The sequence below is a fragment of the Azolla caroliniana genome, unplaced genomic scaffold (genome assembly GCF_043228905.1).
Source record: "Azolla caroliniana isolate FFs.n. ecotype wild unplaced genomic scaffold, voAzoCaro1.0.p SCAF_2, whole genome shotgun sequence".
Taxonomy (NCBI): Eukaryota; Viridiplantae; Streptophyta; class Polypodiopsida; order Salviniales; family Salviniaceae; genus Azolla; species Azolla caroliniana.
In genome coordinates this window covers 25,381,659-25,406,160 of record NW_028230437.1, presented here as the reverse complement: position 1 = coordinate 25,406,160, position 24,502 = coordinate 25,381,659, and the positions used below count along the sequence as shown (strand labels likewise).

Sequence of the window (24,502 nt, the reverse complement as noted above, 5' to 3'; positions counted from 1 at the left end):
TTCCAAGAAAAGATGTTGCATTAGTATTAAGAAACGTCATAAGGTTGTACATGAAAAATGTACATATAGTTAATAACCCCCGTTTTTTTACCAATGTTAAATTCTAAGTATCGAGTTAAATAAATCGTTTGATGTTGAGTAAAACCCCTTCACCTTGTCAAAAAACAACCTATAAAATATTTGTTTTATCTCGTATGGCATGAAACTCCAATAATTTTTTTTCCAAAACAAAATATCCTTCCATTAGTTTTTTAAAAGGCACATCAGCTACGACACTATGCTTTCCGTAGAGATTGTGCAACCATTGAAGCCAATCTATCCCACAACTCCTCCATCCATCACAAAATCTAGTTTCATTTTAGTATGTACAACCAATTCTCCCATGTTGCCACATGCTTTCAACATACCGTAAAATGAAACTCCAATAGTTGTAACTCTGCCTATTGTGTATTACCTTTTATGTTATCTAAATAACCTCTTAAGATTATGCACAATCCCTATCCAAATCCCCGTGATTAACTGAGCACATCTTTATGTCACATTTTGGAATATGTTCAAGCACTTGGCCTTCCAAATATACAAAATTGTGATGCTACTTACCGATTGCTATTTTTTAGGTTTACCCATCTCTATTTGTGGATTTAAGGGTATAACTTTTTTTTTGCATTAGACTATGTCTCATAATAGCATATAAAAAGGATACATAATGTTTACATTCACCCCTTTTCTCCACCCATTAACTAGTATGCTCTATGAATGTTTTAACTAAAATATAAATCTGGTTTTTATAGCATCATAATGTTATTGTTGATTGAATTCAACAAATTTAAACACATCGCCATGATATTACCTTCATAAAGCTTCATATTTGCAATTGGGGTTGATGGTTGTTTTGAAATTCCCTTTATAAGTTTAGGTCAATCCTAGGCACACTCATAGATCCTTTGGAAGGCGATGTTAGCATAACAATTGTCAATCGCAAACGATATGTGTACAATTTATGACATGTGCACAACCCAACTTGATTTTTTTGAAGGTATGTTTATGTATTTTAGACATTCTTAAATTGAGAAATATCGATATAGTCTATTCTTTGGCATCGATTCATGATCGAAAAATATATATGTGAGAAACATGGAGAACAAACATGTGGGCTATTTAGTGTAAGATAAATAAGTGATGTAGCCCATATGGAAGTAGGTAATGTCTAAAGTTGTGTATTGTATGTCATTTTAACTAATGGAGTATACTCTTCTTTGGAATATATATAATATATATGTATGTATGTATGTATGTATGTATGTATATAGATTCTAGATACGGAATAAGATTTCAGAACATGCTCTTTTTCTCAAACAAAGTGCCCTAAACGTCAATGCAATTTTCAACCACGATATCACTCCGATTTCAATTCAAACATTTTAATTAGTAGATTGGCAAAAAGAGAGAGCATAATCTACATTATATGTTTACCTCTTTTGGAGTATAAAATGATATGGTCATATCTATGACATGGAGCTAAAGATGACCACGAAGAGATGTTAATTAATAATAATAATAATGATCACATCAAATGATGATGGTGATGCACATATGATTTATCGATACATAAACCACACACATGTATCAATTATACAAGGATGCAAAATAGTTGTTGAACCACCCATGGCATAATGGGGCTTACACAACCCACTTTGATATCATTCAAGATTACAAGTACAATAATGACCAACATTTGCGTTAGAATAACAATGTTAAGTGTTATACTACAATACCTCTGCGATATATTTTATTCTAGCCTAAATAAATGGTGGCCAACTCAACTCATTGCACATGTCGGTTCCACTTATGGCTAAGACGTTTGTTAAGTGACAAAATTGTCAAATTGGATAGGAAGAAACTAAGACGCGACTAGATTTCAAAAATGTCATATTTATACCTTAGATTTCAAGCATGCAATCGTTATACCTTAGATTTCAACCTTGCAATATTTATACCTTATATTTTAGAATGCAATATTTCTACATGTTAAGTGGTTTTATGATAATTATGGACAAGCATTGGCATATTCTTCATGACGGAACTACCTCGATTACAATATGGATGAGGGATTAGGTGAAGTGCACACACATGTAACGATGTCTTTCATTTCCAAGTGTAGATATTGTCTAAGGATGGCTAATGAAAATGGAAAACAACCTTCCCTCATTACCTTGCATGTCCAAATATCCCTCACCTTACAAATTGCAATTTCTTTATACATTTGCTTCCCTAGTAGTGAGGATCACCTTTTCTCGTTTCTTTGTAATAGACAATTTAGAGTATTATATATTATGTTACATATAGATACAAACATATTGAGTATTTAAAGGGCTAGTATTTCGAATACTTCAACAATGTCACAAAGTCAAGATTTCTAGCAATAATCTACAATTGTTGGCATATATTTTTCTTTTGCAAGCATCTTCTCCCCTTTCTCAATGTTTTAATCAATTACTGATATGGTAATTGCAATTGTTGGTATGAAAGGACGTGGACATTGGTGTCTCACATCTCAACAATATATACATATTTCAAGCGACATACGTATCAAATATTGCTATTCAATCAATTGTGATTTTTGTCCATGTGTTGTCTTAAACTTGCCTAATGTGTCATTTCACTTTACTCTGCGTGTACGGTGTGTGTATGCTTAGAAAGTAAGCAACATATATTGCAATAATTGCATATAGAAATAAAGTTCATTACTTGTAGTTGTGAATCAATAACAAATTGATATTCTTTGAATGAGATGGGGGGAGGGGTGATGGTAAGACATATTATAAATTGCCAACATAAAACATAAGATAAATAATGTACACATTTTAGCTTGTAGCAAGGCCTAGTTAGAACACATCCCACTATCATCATGAAGTATTAGTGGGGTGGAGCCACAAAGGCACAATTCACACCTTAATGCAAAAACTTTTCACACACTGATGGACTACCTTGCATTAATATGCCCGCATCGTACGTGCAAGCCTGACCCTACAACAAGCTTTTGCCCAACATTTTCTAGCCATTGTAAAACTAATAACTCTCGCGTATGCACTTCTTACTAGCAGCAATTTGGCAATATTTCATTTGTGGGCCAAAAGTAATAATACAAACATAAGGAAAATGGATCCCTAGTCTCTATTTATCTTTGAAAAATATAACCGTAATGTTTCACACATACCGATGTGAAATGGGCAACCTTCTCATCTCTTTTTACATGCCAACTATCTATCCTTTGCTGTTATACAAAACCTAATCCAAGCAAAAAAGTGTTATTTCGAATGGATGATTTTCGACAAACTATACCTCATATCAAAAAAATGTTGAGATTGATGGGGGGTGGTTAATGATAATGGATATGCAATGTGAACTCATCACAATAGATTCTCAATTAGTATGTCGTAATGCACTTATAACATGTGTGATGCTCGCCAAATCGGCCTGGAACAAGAATGAAACCTATACCGATAATATTCATACATCTTGTTATGCGAACGTCGTGGCGTTGTAGGGTTGCCATGATTCTCCAATGTTGATCATAATGTGTCATTTGAAGTTTACAACGACATCAGCTTTTATAGGCTAGACGAAGCCTAGTTCGCCCAAGTGTGGTGGGAAGATGATGCATTCCCACGTTTACAAAGGTGTTCCTTTTATAATGTTTAACATTATAAGTTGATATCAATGACTCTAAGCATATCTATCCAAATAACGCCCCCCCAAACAAAAAAAAACTTCAACAAGCTCGAGTATGTAGGTTGGTGATCATGACCTTTTTCACACCACACCCTTATCAAGTGGTATGAGGCGAGGTAGGGAGCATAACCAACAACTCCCATGTGTGGAGGTCATTCTATTTCTCATACTTCCGTATAGATTTGAAATGAGATTAGGTGGTGTGATCGATGTTGTGTCAGGTTACGACGTATTGGTTTGGTTCTTGTGTCTCGCCTGGTTGTTGACCTGGGCCCAAATTGCCAAGGACCAATGGCCAAGGGTAGTAGCCCGAGGCTACGTGACGGACGGTTGTTGATTTGTCCAGGTGACCAATGGCCCAAGGGTAGTGGCAGAAGTAGCAATGGGGAGGAAAGAAGAAGAAGAAGAAGAAGAAGAAGAAGAAGAAGAAGAAGGAGAAAGAGAGAGAGAAGGGAGAAGAAGCCCAGTTTTGTGAATAACAGAAACTTGAGGGATAAACAGAAAAGAAATGGTCCCTGAACAATATGCGGTCCTCTGCTTCATCGGTGTGTATGCAGAAGAAAGAGGAAGAAGATGAACAGAATGAACACATTCACACAGACAAGAAATTCGCAGATTTGATACTGTGTTTCTGTGTGCCTTCGCCTCCCTCTGGGATCCTAAATTCCATAGACAGGTTTCTCCACAGAAGTCCCTAGTCTCTACTCCCCCTCCCCCCTGCTGCCTATCTTAATCTTAATCCTAATCCTAACCGATTCCTGCATAAATCCATACCTTGGGCTTGTTTTGCTGCCTCAGAAAAACAGGGGGATCCCTGCTCAGGGAGAGTTTCTCTCTCTATCTCTCTCTCTCTCTCTCTATGAAGAAGCGTTCATCTGCGCTTTTACTCCCTGATAAAAGGGAGCTAACAAAATGTTGTTTTTTGCCTTTTGAGTTTCAACTTCTTTGATTGGTTAATGCGAAATGAGCAATCTTCCTGACGGGTTTATCATTGAATCGAACTCAGCTAGGTCATCATCATCCACAACAACACCATCATTGTTAACGTCGTCGTTACTCTCTTTATTAGTAACAACATCAACGTCACAAACACTAGCATCAGCATCAGAAACAGTATTGATACCATCAACAGCAATATCATCTTCATCAGGAGAAGTATCAGGAAGTAGTGATTGCCATGCAACCTCACAAATTCAATTATATATCCTTGAGCAGCCAAGAAGAACCACAAGAACAAGAACAAGAACAAGAACAAATGAGGTACCATCATTTGCAAGAAGGCTGTGGTGGAGACCTAATTCCTCATGCGGAGGGTACTCGCCAAGCGTTAGAAGCTTTCCAATCTGCCACAAAACTTAAAAGCAACTCTTCATCAATAAACAGTAGAGGAGGATTCCATAGTGAGGGAATTCATCGACTAGATAGATCTCCTCTGGCTGCCTCAAGATTCTCTAGTATCGATAAAGGTCTCGATTTGGACCGAAACCATCCTTTGGTTTCGGAAAGCATCTTTGGAGCTCAGTATTTGAAGACGAGAAGTAGCCATTCAGAGTGGAACTCGTATATCCCTGCCGATAGGTTTGCTTTCTCTGTTGCTGGTGAAAGAGCTTTGCTTGGGAGATCATCGAATCGAAGTTCACCAGGTAAGCATTGAGAACAGAGGAAAAAAGTTTAGATGTATTAGTGAGAATGTTGATCTCGTTTAAAATGCTGACTTTAGTGATAATGATGGTGGTTTGGAGATGTTTAATTATGCCTTAGTGAGAATGGTGGTGGTTTTGAGCTATTTAGTTGGGAATGGTAGTGCATTGGATATGTTGGCAAGATTTCAATGCTTGATGAGAATAGTGGTTATTTTGATATGTTGGATTGGGAAAGGCTTAAACACTTTAGTGATAATGGTGTGGTTTTGATCTGTTTGATTGGGAAGTGATAGTGTCGTTGATATGTTTGATTCAGGAAGGTCTTAATACTTGAGTGCAAATGATGGTGGTTTTGATCTTTTTGATTTAGAAAGATTTTAATACTTTACTGAGACCAATGGTGGTTTTAATATGCTCAGTTGAGGAAGATTTCTATACTTTTGTGAGAGTGATGGTTGACCTTATATTCTTGATTTGAAGATTTCATCGCTTTAATGAGAATAGTGGTTGTTTTGATGTGTTTGGTCAGGAAATATTTCATTGATTTGGTTAGAATGATGGTAGTTTTGATATGTTTGATTGGTAAAAGTTTCAATGTATCAGTGACAAAGATGGTGGTTTTGAGGTAGTTTCTAATGAATTAATTAGAACAATGGTGGATTTTATGGTTTCGGTCTATTTGGTTTGTGAATATTCATATAGGATTAGTTAGAATGATCCTTGTTTTGATATATATATATATATATATATATTCTGATTGGTTTGGTGTTGCAGGTGAGTACATGATAAAAAATCAGCCGTTTGACTATGGTATCAGAGTTAGGGACAGCTGCCTGTCAGCACTGCAAAGACAATCTAGTGGAAGCAGTCTCTCAGACAGCCATTTTTCGAGCGATATTCCGTTATCGACACTCTCGCCACCTGTATCTACCAGTGCTAGTGACTCCGGGATTTTTGGTGCATATAGTGAGGCTCCGGAGGGAGGAAGAAGGGGTAGGAAACTTGATGGATATTCTTCTCGACAAAGTTGGGCTCAGCAAACTGAGCACAGCTATAACTTACAACTGGCACTCACGTTACGGCTTGTTACAGAGGCAGAGATAACTGAGGAGCCAATCCTTTTGCCATACCATATCAGTGAGACCCAGTCATTTCTGCTGTCTTCAGGGAGTAGCTCACTGCTGGCAACATCCCTACGTTTTTGGGTAATCATAGTGTGAAAAATTCTTTTTTGCCATCAGTATCTTAAAGCTATTGATGCAAACTTTTCTCATATTGAGTAGGTGTATTCCATATGCTAGCAGTATAAACAATGTAAAACGAACTATAGAGATAGTTTATACAACGCTAGCAATCACAGCTCTTAAGCGCTTTGTTAAGCATACTGCAAATTCTAGGTGATATTGGCTCATATAACATCCTGATGTTGTTGACGGATACTTCCTTTAAATAGATGTATTCCTTATACTGGTGGTGCAAACTAAGTAAAACAAACGATATTGGGTATTTCATATGAGCTAGATCTTAAGGGATTGGACAAGCATAGTGAGAATTCAAGAGGAGATTGGGTCACCAAATGCCATAAACTTGTTGATGCATACTTTGTTTACATTCAGCAGACGTACTGCGTAATGTGGCATAAACTGGGTAAAATAAATAATAGGATAATTATAACAATTACAGGTTTTAAGTGTTCAGGTAAATGAAGCATTTAAAAATAATTGATTTATTGCCGATATTTTCCGAAAGTAATTCCTTACTATGTTCATTCCTGATAAACCTCTGTGGAAAACTTGGCAGGTCAATGGAAGTCTTGGATATGGCGATCGAATAATGGATGGCTTTTATCATGTTTGGGGAATGAATCCTTACGTTTGGGCACTGTGCAGTAACCGTGATGAAGATGGAGGGCGCCTACCAAGGTTAGATCTTTTGAAGACCGTGAACCCAGGAGACACTAAAATGGAAGTTATTGTGATTGACAAGCACACGGATGCACATTTATGTGAGTTAGAAAATCAGGCTATCGAAATTTCCCAAACAACTACAGATTCCCAGATGCTAGCTGCACAAATTGGGAAGCTTGTTTGTGAGAGCATGGGGTGAGTGTAAAATCTGTTACTCTGGATTATTTTATTTCGATACACTAGTGGGGTAGGGTTTAACTTAATATTTTGGAATACATATTACAACTACAAGGGGTTCAGCACCTACAGAGCATGGTGAACTAACAAGCAAATGGAAGGCAAGCACTATGGCTCTAAAAGAGTGCCTCAACTGTGTAGTCTTTCCAATAGGAAGTGTCTCAGTTGGGCTATGCAGGCATCGTGCATTGCTTTTCAAGGTAATTTGAACTTTTATTTGAAACAAACAGAACTTAAATATTTATTCTTTGTCTTGAAATGCTTGCAATGCTCAGACTATCCACCTTAAATTTCTTTGAACTTCTTTGGTGAAGCACTTTTCCCCCCAATTTTGTGGTTGTGGTCCTATGAGATATTAAATTCTGCATTACACCAAGGGAAGTCTTTAATTCTTGCTTTTATTCAGATGGTTGTATCATATCTTGAGTTTTTTTTTACTATTCCTCAATTTGTATGAGGGACTAGCATGCTCTAAATTTTGGGGTATAATAACTAAAATGTTTTATTTTTTTAAAATTATACATTTTTTGTTGTCTTTGGAGAACTTTGACGTAATCTCTCTTTCTCTCTCTTTGTGTTTTCCATGATGTGACTCATCTTCCATTTTTCCCATTCAACTGGTTCCATGCTTGTTGAGGATCATGAAAAGGGCTATTGATTTCATTGAAAAGAGCAGATATTGCTTGATCATAATCCTGCAGTGAGTAAAGGTTTCCAAAGTTTTTCAACTTGCAGAATTTATGTTGCCAACTATGATGGCCATTTACAGATTAATTTCAATGGAAAATCGCTGGTGCTTAACAAGAGGACAACAGTATACATTGTCATTTTTCATGAATAAGATGCTAATATGCCACTACTTTCTGCAAAAAGACTATTATTCTCTATTGGAATCCTTCTATAGCCGAGAGTGAATGCTTTACATGGAGATATGACTATGCTATATATGCTGTCAATACCTACCTGAATTAGGTAGTAATATATAAATCTAAATAAGGATATTCTTTAGTAGAGGAGGAACAGAATTATAGGGTTAATGATAATGTGAAAATTGAAAATTGAAAAATCCTTGAAAGACCCAATTTCACCTTCCATTTCCAAGTTCAATGAATTTCATATTTTGTAGCTTCTTGTGAACAGGCCAATTGATATTTGTTGGGAGGATCAACAATAAGGTGTTAAAACACAAATGGCAGACATGAACTTTTGACTGTAATGCTGCAATGAGTAAATGTTTTCAAGATATCTCAAACTGTACCATTTAGGCTGTCAACTATTATGGGCTTATCCCTGTCAAAAGATGTAAAAAATGCATATACATCTATAATGAACATATGTTCCCTTTGAAAAACCAGTGAAAACCAATAATGCAAGCCAAATGAAATGTAAGAACTCAACATTCTGTGAATATTATGATGTCTACTGGTCCTTTTCAACTTTGCTATTTATCAACTTTGCATGTATGACACGTATCTTTGTGTAAATTACTTTATTGGAAATCGTGTCAGAGAGAAATAATTAAGATATTCTGTTATTTTTTATTGAGATCTTTAGAATGCTAAGGATACATGTTGTTAGAGTACTGAACAATTAAAACTAGATTTGAATTCCATTTTATCTAATGCAGGTTTTGGCAGATAATGTGAAGCTTCCATGTCGTATTGCTCGTGGATGCAAATATTGTGGACATGATGATGGGGCATCATGTCTGGTTCTTTGTGGTAATGAAAGGTATTGTATGCATTAGGTTTGCTTGTCCTTTTGTATGAGTTTTATGGGCATGTATTTATATTATCTCTTTAATGGCCCCACTCCGTGTCGATGTGTGTTTTGGCTCTTTCTGAATTGTTTTTCTTTTCTTGGGATATTGTCTGTATTAATATGCTAATTTGGGTCTTACAATCTTTCAGCCTTTATTTATTTTCATATCTTGGCTTATGATCCTATCATCTTTAATAAGGATATGCATACATGCAGGGAATTCCTTGTTGATCTGATCGCAAATCCTGGGGATTTATCCTGTCCAGAACTGTTTTTGAAAAGCTTACAACCATTAGCGATAGCCTCACCACTTCGACTGCCACAGTGGAGGGCATCAGAAGCTTTGGGCGATGATGGGAATGAGTGGAAAAGTTCTAGAAATTCTGGCAAAGGATCAGAAGTTGTATATACCACCCATTCTTGCCAAGCTTCGTTATGTGCAGGTAAGGACCGCTTTGAGCATACAAAGATGTCCAACAGACTTGTAAACTTGTGCCATGAAAAGAAGAAGTATTTCTGATTGCATGCTTCATTTTGGGAATTTTTAACCAGAAAGGAGAGAAGAAAGTCATAATATATTGAAAAACTTGAACTCATCAGCTGGTAAGAAAGCATTTGCTAGTGCCAAAGCTGGAGTTACAATTCCACATCAAGCAATTCACTATACAAATGATGTTATATCCATGCACTCAGGGAGGATAAAAAAATCAGTCTCTGAACAAAATTTTGCTAAGGCATCAGATAGAAGCCCAATTGCAAACAATTTGAGTTGCCCTCCTGATGATAACATTAATACTGCACAACATCCTGTATTGCAACATCATGCATCCTTTCCAGAGATAGATCTGGACGAAGCTAGAATAGATCCTCCTGAGCCATCAGATTTAGCAGTTCGAAAACCCAAGAATGTGGAGCTGTTGCTTGGACTGGATGGGTTTGAAATAGCATGGGAAGAGCTTATCATCAAAGAACGTGTAGGTGCAGGTTCGTGTTGACTGTGTGTTTTCTTATCCTGCCATAATCTGCGTTGTTATGTGGACTAAACATTAATTAATGTTCACTGTAGTTGCTGACAATATCTGCTAGTTGATTTCCATTTTTACTTGTATTGGCAGGATCTTTTGGAACCGTGCATCGGGCTGATTGGAATGGATCGGTAAGTGCGCTAACTACGTTATACATAGCCCACTTAATCAGGGCCATCACGTGCCACTTTCTTTTGATTCCTTGGATTTTTATTGTGTTTATCAGATGGTTTTGTGATTCCAGGAAGTTGCTGTGAAAGTTTTCATTGAGCAAGATTTCCTCGAGGAACGATTGGACGAGTTTATGAGAGAAGTCAGTATATAGCAAATTAAACTGCACCTACGCTTCCTCCTTTTCTTATAGTTTCTGTTTTCTTGATTTTCACTTCAAATGTCTCATTATAAGAGAATTATTACACATTTCATATCAAGAAAATTTGTGAAATGACATGCTCTTTGGATGACTACGGGCACTTGTCCAAAATTTGAAGCTTCTTGAGAGTGTCAATTTTGCTCAACCTGAAAAGACCATGTGTGTCATCTTAGGTATGGCAGAATATTTCAGCATGACATTTCCCAGTCTGTTGGTGGGGAAAGGGAATACCTAGTGTGCCCATTTGTCTTACTCAGGTGGGGAAAATGAGAATTTATCACTCTACTCGAATAATGTAGCTAAAGAAATGAATCAATGTTCCTTCAGGTGACATGTGAAGCCAGCACCGCTTGCCCATATCCCTAGTTTAGGTCTAATAAGTCTTGGTGCTCTTATAGTCATAGCCGCTCCTCATCTGGATCTTGAAAAGCTCCACCCTCACTGTGTCAGTTCTAAAAATGTTGTTATCTACTAGTGTGCACAATGAGCATGATTGAAGTAGATGAAATATAGCACTAGAAATGAGAAGGGACGCCTATGGGGAATGATTGTAGAGTTCTCCAGGAACAATGCACAATCTTGGAGTCTTTACTGGGAGGGTTGCGTTTTCTATGTGTGCTCAATGCTGTTGTGTCCCTCTGTAAGACCGCCTCCTCATCTTTGACCCTGAATTTCCTGACCTGATAGGATTGGGGCTAATGAGAGGATCATATTGGATCCCAGTTCCACATTCTCTAGGAATTTGGCTGAGCCTGTTTGGCCTTGTCTTCAATTAGATGGTTCTGGGAAAGAGATATTTTGCCAACCCCTATTTTGTAAGAAGGCTTTGGAGATGGTGTCAAATCTGCTGGAAACAGCAACAGGAGCATGTATTTCACAATAATGAGAAATTTAGGAAATCTTTCTACTTCTTGCTGGTCATAGCACACTGGCAGCCTTGCACGCAATGTCCTAGGTATCACATTAATCGTGTTTGTTCATGATTAATATTAACTTAAAATATGAAATGTGAATTGTGATCCAGTATGCACACATGTATGACTCTATATAATGAACTTGACTTTAATTACCATGGATAACAATAACTAGAAGGTTGTTTTTGATCATCCTATGATGCTGTTAGATAGTCAAAGGATGCTTAATTGCTTTTACTTTCAGTCTTTATCATGCTTGAGGTCTTTCTATTGATTGGTTATGTTTCTATGGTAGTAACAATATTTGCATTTTCAAAGGTGGCTATCTTGAAGCGAACAAGACATCCTAATGTGGTTCTTTTCATGGGGGTGGTGATGAAGCGTCCTAACCTTTCTATTGTCACAGAGTATCTTCCTAGGTATACTACTGGATGTTTCTATGTTTGTAGAAGATAATTTCGTGTACCAATAAAATATATTGAAGGTTTATGGTTATTTTTCTTTCTTATAGAAATTTATGGAAATGATCTTGCATTGTATTATTTCAGGGGTAGCTTGTTTCGGCTTATACATAGGCCTGGTATGCGAGATCAGCTGGATGAACGACGCCGGATACGGATGGCACTAGATGTGGTGTGTCATGTGTTGATTATTGAATGTGTTTTTATGTTATCTAATGGGAGATTCTATTTAACTGAAATATATATTTGCTTTCCTGAATAGGCAAGAGGAATCAATTATCTCCACCGTTTGAACCCTCCAATAGTACATAGAGACTTGAAGTCTCCTAATCTTCTTGTTGATAAGACATGGACTGTAAAAGTAAGTTTGGTATCCTGCAATGGATAAACAAATTAATTTCTTGTTACTCAGGGACATTTAAGGGAGCTAGTTTCTAAACTGAGGATGTCTGCTAATGTATTGCAGGTTTGTGATTTTGGACTTTCTCGTCTCAAAATGAAAACGTTCCTTTCCTCTCGCTCTGCCGCTGGCACGGTATATTGATGTCATGGTTCCTGTCTAAAACATATATATATATATTGTTTATAATGATTGATTGGAGTTAAGAAATTTCAAGTAATACCGAGTTAGTGGCATACCACTTGAGGGAATATAATCTTGCATTAGATCTGTGATACCTATTACATTTTTTTGATAGTCTCTAGCATGAGTGCAGGCTGAGTGGATGGCCCCAGAGGTTTTAAGAGATGAACCATCAAATGAAAAATCAGATGTCTACAGCTTTGGTGTGATTTTGTGGGAGCTTTTCACTCTTCAACAACCTTGGAATGGATTAAGCCCTGCACAGGTGAGTTCCGTGTAATATATTCATGTCTTACAGTAGAGGTTTGGATTTTGTTTTGAAAAGCTTATTGTTTAAAATACATAACCAAGACTTACAATAATGAACATGTCTTACTTGATTATATAAATTGAGAGGCTAGTAAATCAGTCCATTACCATTTAAATATATTAGTTGGCATCAGTGGATGATTTTCTCGGCATTTACAATTTGAAATTCAGAGAGTTACTGCAGTTCTAAATGGGAAAAACATCATTGAAATTAGACATGTATCATTTGCACAAGAGACCTCACTATCTTTAACTTCATTGAGATTTAACTGCCAATATCGAACAATGTTAGACTGTATTTTGCATTAATAGTATGGACTCGATCACGTTATAATGCCCATGGATTTGTTGTATCTTGGCATAATGTTGCGAGTATAACTGATGATGTAAAAGTGATGCAACTAATGTTGTAGGGTGACAACCCCAAAACAAATCTCTCCCTTTGACACACTATACATTTTCTCTCTCTCTCTCTCTCTCTCTCTCTCTCTCTCTCTCTTAATTCACTTTATTCCATCATTTATTTCATCTGACTTCTGGATCTGCCACTTACTAACTACAACATTCATAACATAATGTTTTTCTCTCCACTACACAACATTACTTTAACCCATTATGCTCCTAGTCTTTTCATAAATGTACCTGCTACAAACTCCCCTCCCATTTTTGTATTTAAAAGCGTAAAACCTCACGAAGAAAGACAATTCTTGTTTAGTACTTTATTTTTCCTCTGCTGCTGGCCTCTTATGTCATCTTGTCAGAAAAATGTTTGTGGGTCGATCTGTGCAGAGATTTACCCTACGAAGTAAATATCGAGAATTGTCTAAGTAGGCATATATGACTTACACTCACAGAGATGTATGTGTGAATACAAAACTTTCTATCACATATGAGAGTTGATTACAATGATAGTTGTCCCGTGTTCTCACACCTTAGAGCTTCAAGTGGGATCTAGACTAGTCAACTTACAAAGGTAGTTGAAACAGATAATAATCACAGCATCCAAGTGTAAGAGAAAGTGGGTGGATATTTGTATTTCGTGTTTGGTCTTATCGTCGCATTAAAATGTGCAAGTTGGTTGATAGTAGTGGGGATATTCCTTTTCTATCAACCAACTTGTCATTTAATATGACCTAGCGCTCTAGATACAAGCTCATGCTAGGTAGTACTTACATTAAAGTCAATGGCACATACTTAAAGACTAAGTACATCTTCATTTTCCAACAAAGAATATTCTTCGAACAGCTTCAGGGGATGGATTCCATGGCTTCAAATGCCACAATTATGTCTTCTAGCATTCCTCAACTTGCCAAAGAGTTTATCGAGATGGAACCAACAATCCAGGATTTGGAATTGGAGATGATGAAGTTGTGCACCTAGTTACAATAATAAGTTTATAGTTTCAAAGGAGGGATTTTATGGCTTCTAATGCCACTGTTATATCTTCCACCATCACTCAAATTCACAAAAATTCTGTTGTAGATGTAACTAACCATGTAGACTGGAAATTGCAGATGACTGTTGCAATACCATCATTTATGGAATATTTTTAAAGGGATCAAACCCAATCCTAAGGTTACTTCTATTGTTTCATCTTTTGCATCCACACAAGTTGCGACCAAATCTTGGCTAGACAAAGGTGGCTGTGTTCACACTTTCATAAGAAACCAAGAATTATCCCCTTATACTGACATATTAAAGTATAGTGTACTTACCATTGTATCTATTTAGTTGATTAGAAAAATGTATCTGAGATATTAAGCTCTTTTTTGGAACAAAATTGTAGTATCCTGATCTGATGTACTAGTGCATTAATATGTCCCCTTTGTATTCATTAACATGTTCAATTTGTATTGGCAAACATGTCTACGCTGTGCTGATAAATGCGTATCTTTAAATTTATAAAAATGTAAATAAGTCTACTTAGTATTTATTATTGGCACAGGTTGTAGGAGCAGTAGGTTTTCAACAGAGGAGGCTTCCTATCCCAAATGACATGCATCCAGACATAGCAGCCCTAATTGAATCATGCTGGGCAATGTAAGGTCAACAGGAATCATGTTTATATTTTCAATCAAATGCAAGTTTAACTGATATAATGCTTTTGACATACCAAACACAGTGATCCAAGGCAACGTCCCTCATTCACAAACATTATGGAAACCCTGAAACCATTGCAGAAACTCACAACGGCAGATTCTACAAAGACACCAACATCATGACCACCACGAGGAAATTCTGTCGTGGATTTTTTGTTCCTCTTTTGGTTAAATGATTTCCATGATGAAGCATACAACATTGTTATGGCTACGAAGCCACATAATTGTTTCGATTGAAACATTGTTAATACATGGAAGGGCTTCTGCTTTGGTTTGGTCTTGTTTCACATGGAGTGAGTTGTGAGTTAATGGAGGTGCACAGAATTTGGAGAGTATGTATGAGCCATACATAAAGTGTTGCTGAAGTTCAAATCAGCATGCGGTTGTACAGTTTTGAAAACAAACATCTGTGTTTTGGTTTTCCCCTACTTTGTTTCTCCATTGTGTATAATCAATTGGCTTATGTCGATATGAGAGTTATCCCTTAATGGGGAATCTTCATCTACTTTTCAGGCATGATTTTTTATCACTTCATTTATTTTTGAGGTGAAGCTTTCTCATGGTTTACTTATCTGTCCTTCACTAATGAATACTTAACAGCATAGAAGTTTATGGTTGGCTTTGGCAGTGCTTAATTAAAATCATATATATCATATAATTACTGGAGAAAGAACCTTGAAAATAGCAAGGTAACTATGTTTCTTATTGTGGAGTGCACATGGCATGCAATATCACTGTGTACTGTACTTTTGTGAGTTATAAATTGCTGTCAAAATGTTTTCTTGATGGGGTAGGAGTTTCACGTTCATTCCACCTTCCCTGATTTGCTAAGGTTTCCTTGTAATTTGACCAAGATATATGGGAATTTCATAGTCCACACAGCAATCACTGATACACAATCAAACTTGAGTTGGGAAAGTAGCCAGAAATATTCACGCAAACGCTGAAACAGTTGTGGCTCTGATGCCCTCAAGAATGAAAGACAATATGAAACAAACGTTGTAATTTCCAGTACAGCTGATGCCATTTTTCCAGCACACATGATATATTAGTGGATATGGTACATGTTTCACTGCGTATAATTGCTGCAAATACCATACTTTTGTTCTGTGAAGTCATCATGACCATCAAAGTGGTTTTCCTCTCCAACACACATATTCGATAACGTAATATAAGGCCCAGAAATTTCTGGGTTTAGTTCCCATCCGTGCATAGCTGCATGGTCTCCTTTTTTCATATCATATAGATTTCTGGAACAATAGAGTAATATTATCCATGAAGTTACAGTTGGATGAAATGGTCCATTATCAAGAAGAAATTTTGCATCCTCTATCCTTCCTGCTCTTCCAAGAGCATCAATCATACAATTGAAATGGTCACCATCAAGAACTACACTATTTATTAATGAAAAGCACACAATACAGTCATCTATGAGACCAGAATGGCTACAAGCAGAAAGTAAACTAATAAAGGTTGCATTATCTGGCATAATTGTTGTTCTATGCATAGATTGAAACATGTTTAATGCCCTTAACCCCTGGCCACATTGGGCACATGTTATAAGCAATGCATTCCATGATAATATGTTATGTTCTCGCATATCATCAAATATATTGAATGCATCTTCAACATTGCCACATTTTCCATACATAGTCAGAAGGGCAGTTCCAAGAACTACGTCAGATTGAGATTCAATACCATAGATATGTGTATGCAATTGCCTGCCTCTTGTTAGATCTGCCAAAGTGGCACAAGCTGAAAGAAGGTTAACATAACTAGCCTTGTTGGGTAATATTCCTTCATTACACATTTGGGGCAGCAATGTCACTGCATCCTTCCATTGCCCATAGTGAATGAGAATAGCAATCATGCTTGACCATGATAATGTGTTTCTTCCAGTCATTTTTGAAAATAAAACTCTTGCCCTTTCTAAGTCACAAGATTTCCCATACATGTTTACAAGTGCAGTACCAACTGCAGTATCCATTTCACAACAACTTTCTATTACTAATGTGTGGAGTAATTGACCTTCTACAAACATTTCCTTGTTTATGCAAGCTGAAATAGCACTTGCGAATACAAATTTATCAGGGATCAAACCTTCTTCTTGCATGCGGTGAAACAATTTCAAAGATTCTAAACCTTTCGAATGTTGAGCGTTTATTGCTATCATATTATTCCAGCAAAAAATATCCTGATCGTGCATCATTTCGAAGACATGCTCAGCTTCTTGCAACATCCCACACTTGCAATATAAGGATACAAGGACAGACATAGTAAATGCATCTGACTCTATTCCAGTAGGAATGATGCAAGAATGAATTCTCTTGCCTTCACAAAGTGCTCCTCGGTTAGCGCATGCTGTAAGTACAGTGGCATATGTAGATTTATCAGGAAATATGCTTTCTCCTTGCATTCTAAGAAAGTGATGAATCACATTCTTATGGTCACCGTGCTGCACATACACCTTGAGTATACCATTCCATGACACTATATCGCGTGAGAGCATATTCTCAAACATAAGTTTCGCATCAGCAAGACCATTGCATTTGAGATACATGTTGATTATTGCATTTCCAATCATGAGATCAGTCTCAAATCCTTTCTCTCTCACTTGATTATGAATGTACTTTGCATCCATCAACGTCAAGGTATTTCCGAAATTGAAAAGAATACTAACAAAGGTGATCTTTGTTGGCCGGATTCCTCCAATTCTATCCATTTTCTTGAAAAGATCCATTACATCTTGCCCTTGTTGGTGTTGAGCATATGCATTGATGATGGCATTCCACGTTATAACATCTTTCACGAACATATGATTGAATATAGTCCTAGCATCCTCCAAGCTACCACAATTTGCATACATGGTAATAAGAGCATTTGCAACAACAACGTCTTTCATCGCACATTCGGATCTCTTGATGAGATCATGTATCCTTTTCCCATCACTAAGGTGAGCATGGCAGTTACAAGAAGAAAGAATGCTAGGATATATGAAGTTATCTGGCAAGAAGCCTTCACCAATCATCGAATAAAACAGAAACAATGCATCACTGTTTCTACGATTCAAGACACATGACCTAATGATGAAATTCCACGAGAATTTATCCTTCTCTTCCATCATCAAGAACAGTGCAAATGCGTCATCCATGGATCCACAGATACCATACATACGCAAGACGAGATTGACCACAAAAACACAATATTTATCAACAGACTCATGTGCGATATGATAGAAAACGCGGTTTCCATGAGAAATGGACGTAGAGCTACACGAATGCCTCAACAAAGTCGCATAACAGGAAATATCGGTGGGGACCGTGAGGACGAAGCGGGATACCATTGGAGACAAAGAAGGATCTCTGAGTCGATATTTATGGATCTCCGGATTGGAATCTGATGGTCTCCTGCGCGGCTTCTGTCAGCCATGGCAATGCGAAGCATTCCTGGAAAATCTGCAGAGACAGAGATTTTGGAAGCACATTATATATTGTAATTCATAGTACATAATATTCTCGAATGCAGTATTGGCAAACATTCTTTTTCATACGTATTGTTATCAAAACATTCGTATGTTTTTTTATTACACTTTTTACCTTAACTTTCTTACCTTATAATAATTAATGAATACAAAAGTATGGTATTTACCATACTTCCAGTGTGTTTACCATTCGCGAATGATTACGAATGCACGTACGGTTCATACTATGTAATTTGTATGTATATATATTGGTGGGAAACTTGAAGGTGAGAGAGTTAGTAAAACCTATAAAAAAAGAGACCAATGTTATGCCATGGTGCCCAGAAGGCACTCAATCAATGAATGAATATTTGAAAGTGTTATCGACGGAAATATATGATGGAGTTGGAGATGGATCACGCAATGATCCGATTCACAGACAACTTGAAGAAGAGGAATTCATCTACCACAACACGTTTACTCGAGACAATGCGGTTGCAAGATGTATTCATATATATAGTCCATAATTGTGAAAATTTTACTTGCTTGAAAATAGATGTATTTGGTAGCAACTTATGAGAACAAAAACCCAATATAGCTTCTTCCAATGGGAAGAAGTATTGGGAAACTTTTAGCAAAGCGAAAACCCTTCCAAAGAGTGCTTACTTTGTGGCAATACCATGATAAGTGCTTAACCAATTCTACATCTCTTGGAATCATGTTGAGGCTAAGTATTAGTGTAGATTAAATTTAATTCCATTCTTTGTGAGTATTTAGGTCTAGAGTAAGCCCATTAGTGTAGATGTGTGAGTTAAAAGCCACAAAATGTGTGCATACACATTCTTAGGTATAATAATTTGAACTTCATGGATATAGGTGAGTATTGAATATACTTTAAGTAAAATCAAGGGTATGGGTTGGAAGGACAACGCTATGAAATCCATAAACATGTATGAATCCCTTTGAGAGTGTTGATGAATGGAAAAGGTTCTAAATACCCATGACATTTGTGTGCAGACACAAAAAACAAATTCCGTGTAAGCATTTTAGATGCATGGATTTGTAAATTGTAATGAGAAATATGTAGGTGTCAAAGAAGTACAAAATGATGGAAACAAGATTTACATCAAAAGGTTTCATGGCACTCTTAACTACTCAATTCCAAGGTATGGGAGTGCATCAAAGTTCTACATTGTATAAATAATAAACAATCTAACAATTAAAAATCCTCTTTGAGACAAAAGATAAGTAATGTCCTAACCCATTCAAAACTTCTTGCAATTCTAGTGGAGAAAAAGCCACTTCCAACCCCATTGCCTTTGATTTTCATCTCATTCTACCAACCTTGACTTTCCTTTATTTATTGTATGATGAACCGAATCCATGCTTGAGATTTCTTGTATGATTTATGTATATTTAGAATTCTATGAGTTGGTCCCAACCAACTTAAGTGAAGGATCTACATTAGTTATGGAAGTGAAAATAAAAAAGGGTTGGACAAATGAATTTCATTATCAAATCTTGTTTATTTTATGTCTAGTCGGCATTTTGTGTCTACTTGAGTTTATCCTTGCCCTTGTCAATGATGTGATCAATGATTTGAATAATTTTTTACGATGGCATTAAGTAGCTACCATTTTCTTTCTTGAAGCTCACCATGCTGAAGTGTCTTATGCTCAATACACAGATCATAATTCCTCAACAGGCAAACATGAAAAATCTCACTTCATCTATGACAATCTGCCTTTGCTAAAGCAACTCATTGTCAAGGCTCTGAAATGAACCAGATTGAAGTCCAAAATGACTGCTTGTATTTGCATGACAAACTTATACAATGCAATATCTTCATCAATGTCGATTTTAGTTTACATTAGCCTTAAGAGAATATTCAATAATAGTTCACAGAGCATTTGCACAGTTACAAAGAGCAAGCACAATCCAAGAACTTTCAAACAACCGCAACACAAAGATTTACAGAGTCCAGACCATTAGTAAAGCAAGCATCACATGAGTACATGAAAGTGCAATCTGAATAATAACTTCAGCATAATGAATGGCTCATATGACCATTTGTTGTAGGTTGTAGAAGAGCAAGTACTCTCGAGGTTTTCTTGAAAGTACATTTGAACCACCACAACATAATGGTTTGTAGATCCTGTGTAGGTTGGCAAAAGCAAGCATTGTAGGAGAACTGAAAAATCTACTAGCAACCTTGGTAGTGAAAGGCAAGAACTATGGGTACTTTGCAAACCAATATTGAAGAGTTTTACTAGTTTAATGAAGTGCTTTTATGATACATAACCCATGATGCTTTCTTTTTATTAACATTGACTAATGAATGAACCATTATCTGAATTTTTAACCATTGAGGTTTGTACATAATAATACAAATACTACATTTTTTATATATTTTTCTGAGACGCTCCTGGAAAGCCAAATTTGAGTTACAGATACAATCCAGCCACATACAAACCAACCCCCCTTGCCTCTGTGTAGATTCCACATACAATTCTTTTCTTCTAAGATAATCATTTTCTGCAAAGTTGGAGGATCTTACGTGCAATTTAGGCTCGATTTTTCATCATCTTTATCGTGTCACACTGATGCTTTACCATTTTTGCAATATAATCAAACCTTGTTCGAGCTTTTAGTTATGACCAATAAACTTCTGCATAGGCAAAAGGAGCTGCTGGATCTGCCCCATCCTTCCCACAAAAAAATACATGACTTTTAACAAGAATTCTTGAAAGAATTTCTAAAAAAGAATAGTATCCACATTGTTTTTACAGTGGAATTTGGATCTAATGGCAGCCTTTAGCATCCCTCCACTCAATGAACAATAGAGCAGCTTGATAATGAGCAATTGCACCACCCATAACAAATATATGGAAAAGATTGTGACTGTGCCCACCAAGATCAAACCATCCTGGTCTCCATCTTTCAGGGATCCGAACAACATAGATTATAGCTCCGATGGCATAACAACTTGCCATAACTCCCTCATAGGCGATTGTTACCTGGCATTGTGGTTCATTCCAGTTTGTTACTATTCCATGCATGGCAGGAATAATACCCGACATTCCCATCGACATGAACAACATGGCCCGGAATGGCCTATATTTCCCACTTTGCAATGATGGTGCGAATAGAACCCCTACAGTTATTACCCCCATCGTGGAGATCATGCCCAAATAGATCCATTGCCAAATCGGTTCGCATTGGAAAACATAATAGATTGGAGGGAAAAATGAAGTCGCAATCATGGTAGCAATCCCAGCATAATCAATCCTCATAAGGAATATCGCAAGCTTCTCGGAGTGGCATGTGAAGAGATGGCAAATTGCACTTGCAAGGAGGCAGAACATCGATCCCCCCATGAACACATAAAAAGGCCATCGTGTCGCTTGGTTCATTATTGGTGCCACAACTTTGTGCATCTCATCCTTCATTGATTGCTGAATTACAAAAAATTAAAAAAGGAGAGAAGAAATAAAAATCCACAAGTTAGAATATAGTAGAGCCTGAATTCAAGCCAAGTACGATAGAAAATCCAGCATAAGAGTCAACAAAGATCATATATTCAAATTTAAATGCATAAAGGGGGCATACCAGCAGGCAATAATCGGAGATATTATGTCCCAGTCCCTGAATACACCTGCATAGGGATGTGTCAGTACTTGATCGTGCATCTGTTCAAGGATTCTTATCCACATCAATCAGTTATAAAAAAGATAGAATCTTTGTAAACATGAATTACAGTGACTTGATCTTGTATCTGTTCAAGACTCTCTTTATAGTAATCAATATGATCTAATTAAACATGATAAGTTTGCCAGATATTAGCATTTGAGAGTTGCACTATAATCATATGTCATACGAGGCACATTCACGATGAATTCAATCCAATTTGCAAGGCTGAAACTATAGCCTGGTGCACACTAGTAAATGCCCCACACCTCATACGTAGATGGCATTTGTAAGTTTCTCTACGATCATGTGTGATACAAGTTATGTGATATAAAGTGATGGGTGTGTGGCATCTGATATGTGATATGTTGATATATCATATGTTATATGGAATATGTGGTATGGAGTGCCATATGTATGTGATATAGCATAATGCCATATGCCATATGTATGACTTATGTCATGTATGGGATGTGCTACACCCTACATGATATGTGGTATATCCTATGCCCTGTGTCCTATATGATATGGTGGTCTTCTGTCATTTGCCACATGCCCCATATCATATACTCTCTGTCGTATCTCACATGCGCTATATGCCATATGGTGGTATGTCAGTCATACGCCATGTGCCCTATACCATATGATCTCTGCCTTATCTCACACGTGCTATATGCCATACGAATCACGATGGTATGCCTGTCATCTACTATACGCCCGATAACATATGATCTATGCCATATCTCACGTGTGCGAAGCACATTTATGATGAATTGAACTCAATAGCAAGGCAGAGAGGAACAAATATATAATACACTAACCTTACAAATGTGGGTAGATGACCAAGTTCATAAGCAGTGAAGATAGTCAATCCAAGGAACAGGAAAAACCCTAACAAGTGTCTGCAAAAAAATTTAGATAAACCAAATCAGGATATGTGCAAGGAACACAGTGAATCGAATTAGAGAGAGACAGAGACAGAGATCTTACGTCCAAATATTAACGGTTTCATTATGGATCTGAAAAAGGCTGTAGAGAGATTGGGAGAGAGAGAAATCTGCTCTGTAGTGAGAGAGGATGAACTCATTATCTCTCAGATACTCAGGGCAAGCATGAAACTCTCGAAGGAGGCAGCCATTGTTTAGCGTCACTTTCACTTTCTTGGATGTCTTGGTATACACGGCGTCGTCGTCGTTGTCGTCTCCTTGAATGCACTGTTTGGAATGTGGCCTGTGACGCTGCATCGCCATGGCTGGGGATGGATAGGAAGGATCAAACGAGGAAAAGAGGCAGAGGGAGCCAATCTTCGAAGGGGGGGAGGGGGGGAGAAGGCCCAAATTTGCGGGGAAATGCAAATGGGCCTTCCTTCCTTCCTTCCTTCCTTCCTTCCTTCCAGAGGGGGAAGATTGGGGAGGATGCAGGAAGTGAGGCTGTTGTATCAGAACGTACTGTATCAGTATGTATGTATGTCTAGACTCTATATAATGGCGATGGAAAGAGAGACAGAGAGAAAGAGACTGTAGAGACAGACACAGAGAGACTGTAGAGAGAGAGAGAGAGAGAGAGAGTAGAGAGAGAAGGATCGAAATATGAACCGGTATCTAGTTCCAAAAATGCCTCCCGCGGAACGCAGAGAGAGAGAGAAAGGAGAGAGACAGAGATGAGAGAGAGAGAGAGAGAGAGAGAGATGAGAGATGAGAGAGATTAGAGAGAGAGAGAGAGAGAGAGGATTGTGCGTTTTCTTCCTCGCAGCATTTGCTTTTCTGCTTTCTGCTTTCTGCTTTCTGCTTTCCGCTCTCCGGTTTCTGCTTTCTGCTCCCTCCACGTGGCAGCCTCCCATTGGATTACCGCTTCCGGCGAATTACATATATTTATAAATTATATTTATTTTATTTTATTATTTTGTTTTGTTTAAAGAAAGAAAAGACTTTACCTCACTGCCCCCCCACCCCCCCACTCGCAAATGCCTCAAAATACCGCCCCGTGTCATCCTCTCATTGGTTGTCATTGGCCCGCACCCTCGCCCAAGGCCCACCCGATTGTCTTTCCGCCATTTTATGAATGAATGATTTGCGTCTCGCCTTTCGATTCGTTTGGGAGATTGATATGTAATATGAGAGACTAATCGGATCGCCGCCTATGGGGCACAAATAGAGAGAGAAAGAAAGAAAGGTATATTAACGTCTTCTAAGACCAAAAAGAGAGCGAGAGAGAGAGAGAGAGAGAGAGATCCATGGCAGCTCTCATGGAGATTTGGCATCCTTCATTGAAAGCCTCAAATAACCAACATTACGAAAAACAGGTGTAAAGT

At 37.3% G+C, this 24,502-nt stretch overlaps 3 protein-coding genes and 1 long non-coding RNA gene across 4 annotated transcripts; 1 reads left to right on the top strand and 3 right to left on the bottom strand.

The window, feature by feature from the left end:
- The first annotated feature begins 4,558 nt into the window (after nt 1-4,558).
- LOC147867807 (serine/threonine-protein kinase CTR1-like) lies at nt 4,559-15,549 on the top strand. Its single transcript, XM_087315616.1, has 16 exons — nt 4,559-5,375; nt 6,150-6,580; nt 7,176-7,477; nt 7,575-7,719; nt 9,147-9,250; nt 9,497-9,723; nt 9,833-10,264; nt 10,396-10,436; nt 10,550-10,618; nt 11,911-12,011; nt 12,141-12,225; nt 12,316-12,414; nt 12,520-12,588; nt 12,770-12,901; nt 14,891-14,985; nt 15,068-15,549. The coding sequence occupies exons 1-16, from the start codon at nt 4,910-4,912 to the stop codon at nt 15,165-15,167; spliced, it is 2,898 nt and encodes a 965-aa protein (XP_087171742.1). The 5' UTR covers nt 4,559-4,909; the 3' UTR covers nt 15,168-15,549.
- A 562-nt stretch (nt 15,550-16,111) lies between these two features.
- Nucleotides 16,112-18,462, bottom strand: LOC147867806 (pentatricopeptide repeat-containing protein At4g13650-like). The gene has a single exon (XM_087315617.1). The coding sequence runs from the start codon at nt 18,385-18,387 to the stop codon at nt 16,114-16,116; it is 2,274 nt and encodes a 757-aa protein (XP_087171743.1). The 5' UTR covers nt 18,388-18,462; the 3' UTR covers nt 16,112-16,113.
- Nucleotides 18,463-20,208: 1,746 nt separating this feature from the next.
- Nucleotides 20,209-20,406, bottom strand: LOC147867805 (uncharacterized). The gene is made up of 2 exons (XR_015529390.1): nt 20,310-20,406; nt 20,209-20,262 (listed from the first exon to the last, which is right to left on the bottom strand). It is a non-coding gene; the product is annotated as an uncharacterized LOC147867805 (long non-coding RNA).
- Nucleotides 20,407-20,756: 350 nt separating this feature from the next.
- LOC147867804 (heptahelical transmembrane protein 1-like) lies at nt 20,757-23,471 on the bottom strand. The gene is made up of 4 exons (XM_087315615.1): nt 23,182-23,471; nt 23,013-23,093; nt 22,114-22,159; nt 20,757-21,959 (listed from the first exon to the last, which is right to left on the bottom strand). The coding sequence occupies exons 1-4, from the start codon at nt 23,439-23,441 to the stop codon at nt 21,306-21,308; spliced, it is 1,041 nt and encodes a 346-aa protein (XP_087171741.1). The 5' UTR covers nt 23,442-23,471; the 3' UTR covers nt 20,757-21,305.
- Nucleotides 23,472-24,502: the final 1,031 nt, after the last annotated feature.